General features: G+C 34.5%; 2 protein-coding genes across 2 annotated transcripts; one reads left to right on the top strand and one right to left on the bottom strand.

Moving 5' to 3' along the window:
• Positions 1 to 323: 323 nt before the first annotated feature.
• On the top strand, positions 324 to 2,239 carry LOC129887326 (uncharacterized). The gene is made up of 4 exons (XM_055962391.1): positions 324 to 613; positions 835 to 886; positions 960 to 1,027; positions 1,687 to 2,239. Exons 1-4 carry the CDS (start codon positions 491 to 493, stop codon positions 2,197 to 2,199), a joined length of 756 nt encoding a protein of 251 aa, XP_055818366.1. The 5' UTR covers positions 324 to 490; the 3' UTR covers positions 2,200 to 2,239.
• Positions 2,240 to 2,328: 89 nt separating this feature from the next.
• Positions 2,329 to 7,308, bottom strand: LOC129887325 (pumilio homolog 24). The gene is made up of 17 exons (XM_055962390.1): positions 6,957 to 7,308; positions 6,708 to 6,761; positions 6,253 to 6,314; positions 6,054 to 6,135; positions 5,842 to 5,965; positions 5,665 to 5,748; positions 5,363 to 5,477; positions 4,892 to 5,042; positions 4,698 to 4,811; positions 4,532 to 4,603; positions 4,321 to 4,371; positions 4,177 to 4,227; positions 3,968 to 4,075; positions 3,691 to 3,861; positions 3,417 to 3,491; positions 2,876 to 3,123; positions 2,329 to 2,793 (listed from the first exon to the last, which is right to left on the bottom strand). The coding sequence occupies exons 1-17, from the start codon at positions 7,146 to 7,148 to the stop codon at positions 2,682 to 2,684; spliced, it is 1,866 nt and encodes a 621-aa protein (XP_055818365.1). The 5' UTR covers positions 7,149 to 7,308; the 3' UTR covers positions 2,329 to 2,681.
• Between the last annotated feature and the right edge of the window lie 5,256 nt (positions 7,309 to 12,564).

Here is a 12,564-nt window from a genome sequence, read left to right as displayed (position 1 = left end):
GAGCAAAAGACCGGAAAAAGACAAAAATATACGCATACATACATATACACAAGCTTAATACATATTATACTGAAATAACTGTCGTAAAAATAATATTAAATTTGTGAAAAAATCATAAAAATGTTATTCGACTTATAATGTTAATTAAGTTAAAGAAAAAGTTATAAATATTTAGGTTAAAAAATAAATTATATATAATATAAATATGTGATATAACAAGGGTAAAATGAATAAAGAGATGATTATTTTGTTAGTCCCATCAACTGAACCACTTTTGAAAAACAAATGTATAGTCCCCGCTTCTTTTTCTTAACCGCTCCACCCATTCTTAAATTCCATTAACTCTCCGTCTATACATATTCCATATGTCTCTTGTAATTGCATTTCATTACTATTAATTCAATTTGGTATACATACATATTCAAGCTAAGTAATTATCATACAATATTCAACAACTAACCATAGAGAGTTATCACTAATTGCATTGGACATGGGAAGAAATTGTGGAAACGAATCTGAGGCAAAATGGCAATTGGCGTCAGAAATTTGTGATCTCTCAATTCCTTGTTCTCATCTCTATCCCACATTCATCGACTGGTATCGTCTTCTTGATGTACGTATGTGTTCTTGTTTTCCTGTACTTTACAACAAATGGATCCCAAAATTGGGTAAATTCAATATAATAGACACTTGTTAGTATTCCAGCCTTCATTATTCTTTCAGTACTTGTTGACTATCCGGGTGAATATCTGTACTGATTGTTTATTGAGTTTCTGTAATTGAGTGAGTTTAATTTGATGGTTGTGATTTATTTGTAAGTTGATCGATCTGCAGGTGGATGAGAGTGTTGGAGTAGATGTGATTAAGCAGCGATATCGTAAACTAGGTAAAATACACTACAAAGTTGCAATGTAATTTTCAAACTCTGTTTCTTCTAATTATTATGAATTTGATTGTAGCATTGCAGCTTCATCCTGATAAGAACAAACATCCCAAAGCCCACATTGCATTCAAGTTGCTTTACCAGGTACCTAGCTTCTACCCATATATATCAACTTTGGTATCTCTTTTAATCTTCTCATGCTCACTCCCTTCTACCTTTCGTAATGTCTATGGACTTGTGATCTAACCCTTTTTTTCTCATCGCCAAAGTCAAGCTCATTATGATTCATGTTAGGGAGAAGCCAATTCACCACTTTTAAAAATGTATTTTCGATCGGTCAATATTAAATTATTGATTGGATAAGTAGGACCAATTCACTGTACTGTACGTGCAGGATGGCAAAAATAAAAGTTTTAAGGAAAAAAAAACAAACATGCTCAGTAGTTTCTCTACTCCTCTCTTTCTTGCTACTTTTTTCTTCTACTTTCCTTTCACCCCCCATTGTATATTCTTAGGAAGGAGATAACTTACGTACTCCAGGATTTGGAATTTTATGTATTTTCTCCACAAAGTATGTTTAAGATGAAGTGCTTTTCCCCTTATCGTAAACTAGATTCCTCCCATAGCTTGTATTTTAAGAATTGAAATGCATAATAGTAGGTAGTTGTAGTTAGTTACATAAATTTGAAGTGTTAAACAAGACTGATGAATAGTCATTTTTTCCTTATTTATGCTTTTGAATAATTAGCTATCATTACCATTTTTGACTTCTTACCAAAAGCTCTCATCTTGTTTTTGTACAGGCATATGTTTGCCTGACGGATGAAGCAAGCAGAGAGGCTTTTGAAACTGACAGAAGAAACCACATATGCCCGAAGTGCTCCATAAAATCAAGTGAAAAAACACCTAGACAGAGAAATGTTGCACAAGTGGTTAAAACATTTCCTCCTCCAGACATGGAACGGACAGTTTCCAGAAGCATTTCACGTCGTGTTAAAGAACTTAAAGCCAGATTTACGGAAGAAGTTGCAGTTATAAACACCTGCTTGAAGGCCAAGTCTTCACTCTCTACTTACTCAATGAACCAACCTCAGACTTTGACAAGACAAAATGAGACACCAATCTTCAACCCATCAAATTATGAGTTACAAGGCTATCCTCATCCTAGCAATTATAGGAAGTTGCTTCATAGATTTCAGGAAAGAAGCACTGAGAATAATGTTTCTAGCTACCCAGTGTTTGAGCCCAGATCAGAAAAGGAAGCCTATGTACATAGATTTAGTAGAACCAGCTCTAAGCATATGTTCGACAACTAACAGTTATGTTTCTATTCCATGATGCACCTTTCATCTCCTTTAGGTTGTCTAATAATTCATTAGAGTCTTTTCCTGGCAGTGTTTGGATCATACTGCACTGAAAATAAAACTTACAACTAGCAAAGGATGTTCCATTAAAGTTTTCAACTTCTTCATGTCCTAGACAAATCAGAGTTCAATACATCTAAAAGATGTGTTTTAATGATTAATAAAGAAGGGTTTTACTGAATATTAGGAAACAATGCAAAATTTCAACAGGACAGAAGTGTTCCATATCTTTATATATGGTACAAAAAAACACTCTTTTGTTGTATCACCTATTCATTGACTTGTTAGAAAACTTCACCATTTGAGTGTGAAGGCATTTACCAGGAACTCGTCCAAAGCATTCCTTGATCTAACAATAACCTTGGGACGCTTCATTCTTAGATTGTTTTAACCCGAAGTTCATCCTCATTGTAGGCTCATTCTGCTTTAGGAGATCATTTGGCTAATTTGAGGATACCATCATCTACCAATGGTTGCACTTCCTTCTTCACAAGCTTGTGTACCATAGAACTTGTAGTTTCCAACAATGCACAAATTACTTTCGCACTGCAAATTGTAAAAGAAGTAAGAAAGAGGTTGTTTCTCCGCAAATTTGATTGGAAGGAGGAAATGTGTTCAACCAACCAACCTGTGGCCTTCAGCCCAAATTGAACATTTTCCTTTCAGCGCTTTTTCATACAAAGTGCAAGCAAAAGAAGGGGAGTCCAAGATCAGTCTTCTGATGGTCCTGCTAGAATGGAAGTGTTCAAAGAGATGTTGTTTATCTGACCCCTCCATTTTAGGATGTGCTGCCAGAGATGCTATAACACCATGTAAGGTTTCCAACTTTCCATCTAAAGTTGGACGAAGGATGCTGTCAGCACCTCCCATGGCAACCTATATCAAACCAAAATGAGTGGAACATCTTCGTGATAGCCAAACAACAGAGTTAGCATGTTTTATGCACTAAAGGCAGTCATATTTCCAGATTAAGTACAGTGTGAGTTTGAGATGCAGTGGGTCAACATGTAAGGTCACAACCCAAAGTTTATTTTCTATGAAGTCTAAAAATAAAATAAAAGGAGGCATAGTTCAGGAAAGACACCCAACATCTATTCAGGACATAGTGGTACCAAAAGGTTATGATATATTATAAATACAACAATTTTATTAATCAAACAGGATAATACCTCATATATGACATCTTTACCGAAGTTTGATCTTAGCAATTCCTCCGCCGTCTCACAACATGCATCGATGAGTTTCTGCATTATTGATCAGGAATGGCTTGGTAAAGGGGATAAAGGTGTGGGTGTAAAGGAGGGGAATACAAAATTCATTTTATAAAGGAAGTGGCTGAAGGAAAGGATCACAGAAAGTAAAATGGGCAAGGCAACAAGCTTGATAACTAAGAATAAGAAACAGCTCTATAGATATACGAATGAGAAAATAGAAAACATTGACCTCAGCTAGCCCACTATGGACCAATAATTCTTGCCGCCTTGTAAGAGGATCCTTCTTTCCTCCTTCATTCACATGTGAACTCTGGGTGGCATCAGCATCTTCTTTACCAGCTTCACCAAGCCCTGAAGTTTCTGCTTCTTCACCCAATGCAACATTTACTTCTGTGGGGCTCTATCAAATTGTAAGATAAACCAATGATTAAATTTAGCTGCACTGCTTACAAGGTACCTTTTTTTATAAGACGATAACAGTAATTTCAAGAAAAGCTTAAAAGTACCTTGGTGACAAGCGAAGGAACAGATAAACCAAGGGCTGCTAGCTCATCAGGGCTAAAATGGCGCGAGCTATTTGGATGCAGTAATTGCAAGAATGAGCGCCTACCATTCTGTGACAACAACCACAATTTAAAAAAATTCACAAGACACGTGCGCAAAAGTTGGTGGGAGTGAGGGGGCAGAAGTTTTCTACACCAAATGAAGGACGGACCTGATCTGAAAGAAGCTCCTTCAGAATTCCTTCAAGCTCACGAATGATGACCTGCAAAGAGTTCAACCTGACCAGCTTTAAGAGTAGAACTCTTTGATAACAGATTGCAGCCTGGATAAGACAGGAAAAGCAACTGGAACAAACCTTTGATAGAAGTTTCGTGTCATCGACAATTGAAAGGATGGAGACAAGCACCTGAAAGTTATTGAGAACGGAAGCTATGAAAATAATAGGAGCATAAAGGTACTAATAAATGAGAGAAGGTGCAGGGATGAAGAACAGCAGTATCTGAAAGAAGGCACGATGGATGCAAATAGACCAAAGCATTTAGCAAATGCAAGAAAATCGTGCTTACCAAAGCCCCACATTTATCACGTGCTATCTTTCCAACCTTGTCTTTCATCCCTTTGATGATCTTCTTCCGCTCCTAAAACAGGAAATCCCAAATGGCATTTGAAATCAGTTCACTTACAGAAAATTCACTAGGACAAGTTTAAGACAAATAAAGAGTGCTCAAAAACCTTTGCACTCCCATGTTTGACGCAGAATATCCCAATCTTGGATCCATCTTTCGTATGAATCATGCGAACAAGGTCTGGACTTGACAACTGCTGGATTATTTCTGCAGCAGAAGACTTGGAACAGACTTAAATTTAGAAAGGGATGATTCACAATAAGCCAACTCATTAATACCTCATTAATGGTTCTGAGGTACCTGATCAGCAATAGTTAAGTACTCCACAAGTGCCCTGTGTATAATTGAGTGGTCCAGTATTCCTTTCTCCAAAATAGGCTGAAGTACAGAAGACATGTGTCGTATGACTGAACCCTTTTGAAGCTGTAGGTTGGATATAACATCAACTAGCCTGGAAGTATCATAAAAATGTGTATGGCGGCTAAATTAGGAAACAAATGCATTCACGAAGTACAAATATGAGATACAATGTAAAGTATATTCATGGAAAAATAATCAACATGATCGCTTCATTTTTAACACCAAAGTTTGCTATCAATACAGAGTAAGGTGATTAGCAATTTAATGAACAATATAAGATGAAGGAGCAACAGTAAGAGAATATCTTGTTGAAGAAGAAAAAACATATCCCTAGCTGACATCACAACCTAGAAAACTTTTAAATCGTTTGAATATGCATGCAGCATGCTGTCATTAACAGCTTGGACTTACCTTGCTTCCTTCGCTGAGATCAAATCTTTGAACAACTGAAGCTCTGGGGAATACAGCTCCATCAGAAGAGTTTGTTTTTGAGCTGCATTTCCCAACTGATAAGCATGTTCAACAACTGCAAAAGTAAAACCAGTGTATTATTAAGGAAATTATGGGGAAAAAATCTTTCTCCCAAAACTACAGCTGGCAGCAGCTAATGAATTGATTTTAAACAGAAAAGCAGGATCGAGCAAAATAGAACGAAATCTCATGCAAAAAATTAATCAAAACCAAGTTCACAGCAATAGGAATGGTCATCTTACCAAGCGAACCAACCATATGCCTAAGAAGAGTAGCAACATGCCCATGAAGAGCGGAAATAAATTGTGCCTGCTGCTCTTTGGATGCTGCAAAGCACAAAAGAAAATGTCAAAGAAGGACAAATAAGTTTTTTTTGAGTTGATGAAAATTGCTCAAAAGAATAATTAGTACAAAATTACCATTATCAAGCATCTTTGTCACTAGATGAACTGCATAGGTATTGGTAGCAAGAGTGATAAAATGGGGTCGAATCTCCACAAACACAGCATTCCTTTCATCTTGTGTACAATGTTTCACACAAGTCTAACATTAACAAGAAAAAAGAGTTAGCAAAACCATTAGGAGTATCATAAATCCTTGTCATCAACAAGAAGAAGAGGGAGGATAGAACCTGAAGAACACGAGAAGAAACATGGGAGCTTGCTATTTCAGGGATCTTCCCTTTCATTTTCTTCAAAGCATCACTCACCAATCTGCATCAATAGATAAAAAGAATGAAAGATATTATACAGACTGACTAACAAATTAATCACAATCTTCCAGCAAGATTCAGGATCAACTCAAGTGTTTAAAGTTTTATGACAGCACACCTTGATCTTTCTTCTTTCGCAATATTTCGAGTTCTCATCTTCTCCCATAGTGATGCGAGCTCCTATTATAAGACCAATAGATGAATGAGAAAGCGAGCATATAGAGATAACACAAACAGCTTTACCAAAACAAACAGTCAACTAGCAGAGTTTTCATGAAGTCATGTTAAGGTTGAGGCACCATATTAATAAACATTTAACATTTACACAAACATTCAATGCTAAGATGAAGTATGGAGATGAAATATGCCCAAGTGCAAAAAACTTAAATGTAATATCAAGAAATATTTCAATTAAAATGTTACAGACAGATCAAATCCAGTTTCCCACCTAGTCTTTTTGTAAATTCAAGCTATCTTCACATTTCCGATAAATGGGTTAATGTACAGATGGAATAAAACATATTTAAGAAAAACAACAAAAGATGAAAAGAAATGTAATAGAACATGCAGTACTTGCTCCAATGTGTAATGTTTCTTCCTCTTCTTCTTCCTTGCTTCAGCTAGCTCCTGCAGCAAAAGCCTATCCATTACCAATATACCAAGCAAAAGAAGATTTAGCAGCAAAAAATAAAAATTTTGTTCAACAGAACTATTGGTGACATCACCAAAAATTTCGAAACTGAAATTCCAATGTTTTAACCATTTGAATTACCCCTTCACCAAAATCTTAATACAAAATTTTGAACAGAAATATTGGCATGCCTTTGCCTGTAAACGACGCTCTCGCTTGGAGTCAACTGGGACATGAGGCTTCTTATCTCCCAGCTGCTTTGACGATTTATGGGGTTTCTTCAGAACCTTGTCTGTTGATGATTTCAGTTTCTTGGGAGCTGATTTACCTCCGGCTGTTGGATCATGCTTTCGCTTTTTGGAATCGTCTGGTTTAGCCGCCATTGTTGTTGAGAGTTGAGCTTCGTTATGGTAATGCGGGTTTGGGTTTTGCAAGGGTTTAGTTTGTTGCGCTTTTGCACAAACGAAATAATACTCCAGTTAAGACTAGAGCAGCATTGTCTTGCCCCCAACTTAATTTTAAGTAAACCCTAGAAGCTCTGTTTTCTTCATCTTACGACTTTTTCTATTAAGAAAATATTTATCCTTTATATAATAATATTTTCTTTTATAATATAATTTTAATATATAATAACGAGATTAATTTGTATAAAAAAAATTATTCATGGATAATATATTTAATACACTTATATACACGTGTATATCCAATGAGCATTTTCCCCAACATGATCATCTTCCCCAACATTAAACATTGACTTTCTTCTCATTCTTCAATTTTTTCTAATTTTCTTTCAAAAATAGCTAGGTTTTTGTCGTTAATGTTAATTTCTACTTCATATCTTGAAGTTAGGGTTTGTAATCTGCTCCAATTTCTTATTTAGGGCATTTAATTCGAATTTTACTTTTTCTCTAAATTCGTTAAAAATGGCAAATGTAAACTTGAATAAGCTTTATATGGATGAATCAGACTCAATGCTCAATGCCGGAGTGAGATGCAAACATGGAATTTGGATGAATTTGTAAATTTTTTGATCAAAATCAAATTCGGGAAGAAGATTTTGGTCTTGCTCATGCTATGGTGTATGTGTTTTTCCTACTATTCTTCATTCGCTTTATATCCAATTGATGCTAATATATTATTTTTCTCTATTTTTAGTCTAAAAATTATAAATTTTTTCGATGAAGGGACAAAGAAGAAGTGGATCCAAGATCAAGTTTTATCCTTCCAAGATTGGTGGACAAAATCAATGAGTTAGAGCAAGAATTGTTGATTAGGCAGATTCATATTGACGACTTGAATAACTCTAATTTGATATTGGAGATGAGGCTCAATGGAAGGTGAAAATGGTGTAGGTTCAATAGGATGATATTTTTGTGTATTTTGATTTGCGTTGTTGATATGTTCATCAGCAACCAATCTGTTCCTAAGTAGTATAGATTCGAATTGTTGTTATGTTCATCAAAACTGTCAATGTTTATGACAAATTTATATATATATATATATATATATATATATATATATATATATATATATCAATTTATGTTTTCAATTGAAGCTTGTGTAAATTGCTTACACTTTCATTTGTAATAGCCAACACAAGTAAACACCATTTGTATATACAATTGAATAACCTAGCCAACAAATTGAATAGCCAACACAATACCATCAGTAAACACACTGAATAGCCAATATCAACTTTCACATTCATACTTCAATTTTACTATCCAATACCAAAATAAAGCAACATTCATAAAGCCTTACATAAGGCAGGCCCTTAATTACTTCAACATTACCATTCTAAAAAATAAAATAAGAAATAGTAGTCATGTCTATTGGACTAACTTAAAAAAGTAATTAAATACATCAACATTACTATAATTTTCATGGCATATTTGACTGTGAAAAAGTGTCATCTTGACTTGAATTATTTGAACTACTTTTCACTATTTTTTTTCTTTGTTTTTCTCTAAGCTCTTAAAGTTTTCTGGTGGAGATTGTTGTTTTGCCATTCCATTTCAGCTTGCTTGTAGTACTTGGTGTATAACCAATGTTACCAGTTACATCAACTGAGCTTGTCATTTTTGTTTGACCAATAGAGTAGACCTTGCTATTTGGCATGCCAAGCTACAATAAGATTATGAATATAATTCAAAATTTAAATTGTCCAAATTAACAAAATAGTTTAAGATATAGCATAGACTCATATTCATGACTTTGAATCCATTTGCAGCTTGAAACACACCCATTTTTATGACTTTTGGCCTTTTGTCTGGAGCTATATTTCCACTGCCCCTACCTATTTCTCTTTTAGTAGTACCAACTACTTAAGATGATGTATGATAATTAGGAGGAGCAGAACAACCTGCAGAAAAATTAGTAGGTGCAGTAGGTAGAAGATGTGCAAAAAGTGCTATAGATGATGTCTTTTTGGTCTCCCTCTTTTTAGTGAAGGCTCACCTTCTGTTGGTGCTAATGGAGTTTTCTATACATATAATAAAGAAAAAAAATTACAAACTAAGAATAATAGTTAGTAAATATTTAAAACAAGTTCAAATATTAACTTTGGCATGCCTCTTCTCCTGCTTGAACCTATTGGTTCTGCCCTTACTGATGCATTAGGTGCTGATGATGGTGCACTAAATGCTGGTGATGGTGCACTATGACACCCTCTCTTGTTATGTCCTCTATCATGGTATATACTATATGTCATCCTCTATCATGGTATATACTATATGTCATTGCAAGTCCAGTCCTAGACAACTTTTCAAATTTCTTAGTTTCTCCAGCTTCTTTTCTTCTAGCCTTAGATGGCCTACCAGGCATGTTTGTGATTTCTGATGGTGAAATAGTGATGTTTGTAGAAATTGGCCACATCTCCATATTTGTGAGTGGTTCAAGAACATTGGCATAAATCCTGAAGTAAGTTTCCTTACTGTAGCAGTTGTCTATATAGTTATAAAGAGAAAACTTCCTAAAGTATAATGCAGCCACAATATGTGTACATAGTATTTCTTTTAACTGCCACATCCTACAATTACAAATCCTCCTGGCAATATTTATTTTGTGTTGAAAAAGTCCTTCTTTCACTTCAAATCTAGCAACTCTATTAAAATTAATGGTACAATCCATAGACCTAGTAATGTTCTCCTCTGAGACCTTCAAAGCCATTAGAGAGAAATTACTCTTCCAAGTACTTGAAAACTCCCTTAAATTGATTATTATTGACATCATCTTCACTCTTATTTCTTCAAGCATAGTAATTATGGTCTTGTGCCTAGCTGTTAAGATCCATGCATTAAAACACTCAGACATGCTATTGTCTACAGAATCGCACTTCACTTCAGTGTTGAAGTAAGCTTTGCACTATAATTAATGTTGTAGTATATTAAGTCATCATCATTTTTTCTGGACCTAACAACTTCATCTTCTCTATATTTTTTCTTAATTGAGACTCAAATATACTTTTGGCTATATTTTAAAATTATTATTTTCTCTGAAGACTCCTCCAATCTTTAGCCCAGTTAGCTAATATGTGCCTAGCACATTTTCTATGTTCATAATGAGATCATACCTCTTCAATTGCTGAATAAAGTCCCTGCAAATAGGTCACAATTACATATAAAAAATAAAAATTATAGTCCCTGCAATTAGGTCACAATTATACTCCCTGTAGATAAGTCACAATTATATACAAATAACAATATAAAACAGTTCACATACTTTTTGCACATATGTAATCAAGGTGAGACCTTCCCCATCTCCAAGTCTTAGGTCATCCCTTATGCACTTGGCAAACATAGTCCATGAATTTATGTTCTCCTTTTCAATAACTGTCTAAGCTAGTGGCATCATCTAATTATTACCATTCTTGGTCACAACAACTAACAATTGGCCTTTAAAAACACCTTTAAGAAAACAATCATCTAAATCTATGCACTTTCTACAATGTATTCATGTTTTCTTTAAATCATCAAAATAGAAGTAAAAATTCTAAAATATTGATTTTCCAAGTGCATCAGATTCACCAAGTTTTACAACACAATTGGTTTCTGGATTGGTTATCAACACTTCATCTTTATAGTCAAGAATTCTTTCAAATTTCACAACATGATCACCCATTATATCTTTCAACACTTTAGTTCTTACCCTTCTCATAGTAGTCTTACCAGCATAAAGCTTAAACTTTTTTTGTATCAACTCCTACAACTTAAAGACTCTTATGTTTGGCTGATCAGTTATTCTTTTTCTGTAGGCTTTAGATAAAATTTTTGCATTGCGTAAGTAATTTCTAGTTGTCTTATTGTAAATATACTTTGGGTTGTAAGTTTTTATCATGAAATCACTTGTTGTCTTGTCAAGACATGTATACAAAAGTCCTGGACAGCCATTTTTGTAGCATCTAACTCTAACTTTTTTGGCTCATTCACCCACTTCTCTACCTGAACCCTCCTTCTTACTACATATTTTTTGACTGCACTTCTAAATTATTTCATATTTTTGAATACCATACCCAACTGCCACACAATTCTTTTTGTAGTGGGGTTATGAAGGATTTTTTTTGTTATTGTCCTCCTCTTTCTTGACAACTTTACCCTTCTTGCTCTACATTCAGCCACTTCATGTTCATCATTATGACAACACTCATCTTCTTCTTCTAACTCAAAACTATCATCAACAGAACTTGTAATGTAAGGCTCATTACTTCCTAGCCTTCCTTCATGGCTTATTTTACCTGTTTCAGTTTCATCAAAATCTAGATCTGGTCCAGCTTCACCTACTGGGACCTCTTCATTGTTAGCTAGTACTCTGTCCCTTTTTTTTCTTCTTTGAAAATTTCTCTTTTCAGTCCTCAACTTCCTAACCTCCTCATGTATATCACTACCATAATTTTCCTCATCATCATCTCCAACTAATTCAACTTCAGACTCAACATTATCCTCCGTTGAATAGTCAGAACCCTCTACTTCTTCTTCTGAGAAATCAAACCCAACAAGACCAATATTTATATCATGACCATCTACAGTAGCACCCTCTGGAGTAGCATGAGGTATGGTAGTAAAAGAAGGAGAGGTTGAAAAAGTAGCAAAATAGTCCTCATCGTTTAAATGGTCTTCACTTATCCCAAAATTAAAGTTTTCACTCTCACTAGGCCCTGTATTAAAAGTTGAACCAGCTTCTCTCATATCCAAGTGAGTATCATTTTCTAATAGCATGGGACCCATAATTGCCTCATCAATCAAATGCTTAACATATACCTCCACAACATTTTCATTTTTCAAGAAACATATCATGTCTAAAATATTTATGTCATTATCAACATTTATCAAAATGCCACTATTAGGTGGTTTAATACTAAAGGTGCAAGTTGTGTTATATCTCAATTTTTCAATATAGTCTTTTAACTTAAAATATGACATCTTATCTACATCAATATCCAAAAATTCTGTAATTTTTCCATCATTATATATTGATTCCTCATTACTTAAATTTAACACTCTACCGTGGTACCACCTTACAGTAATCAAAGTAAACCCATTCATATCTTACTTGAAGGCAATCAAATAAAGAGAATAGTAATTATAAAACATACATTATGAACTAGAAAGAAATAGTATCCAAAGTTAATGAACATAATACTAAGACGAAAATAAATGCAACATTACAAGACTTATACGACAAAGAAAAAATCTCATTTCAACTGTCGTAGGGACTCACGGTTGTATAACATGGTGTAAATTGAACACCTACACACTGTAATAGTAAGTCGCACATGATATTTCACAAAACGTTGTTCTTAAT

Source organism: Solanum dulcamara, chromosome 4 (genome assembly GCF_947179165.1).
Source record: "Solanum dulcamara chromosome 4, daSolDulc1.2, whole genome shotgun sequence".
In the NCBI taxonomy this organism is placed as follows: domain Eukaryota; kingdom Viridiplantae; phylum Streptophyta; class Magnoliopsida; order Solanales; family Solanaceae; genus Solanum; species Solanum dulcamara.
This window is presented reverse-complemented; position numbering and strand designations above follow the sequence as displayed.

Coding starts and splice junctions, on each gene's coding strand:
- LOC129887326 (XM_055962391.1), top strand. CDS start 491: ATGGGAAGAAATTGTGGAAACGAATCTGAGGCAAAATGGCAATTGGCG. Junction 614..834: donor ACTGGTATCGTCTTCTTGAT/GTACGTATGTGT, acceptor ATCGATCTGCAG/GTGGATGAGAGTGTTGGAGT. Junction 1,028..1,686: donor CATTCAAGTTGCTTTACCAG/GTACCTAGCTTC, acceptor GTTTTTGTACAG/GCATATGTTTGCCTGACGGA.
- LOC129887325 (XM_055962390.1), bottom strand. CDS start 7,148: ATGGCGGCTAAACCAGACGATTCCAAAAAGCGAAAGCATGATCCAACA. Junction 4,228..4,320: donor ACACGAAACTTCTATCAAAG/GTTTGTTCCAGT, acceptor AACTCTTTGCAG/GTCATCATTCGTGAGCTTGA. Junction 3,492..3,690: donor TCCATAGTGGGCTAGCTGAG/GTCAATGTTTTC, acceptor TCAATAATGCAG/AAACTCATCGATGCATGTTG.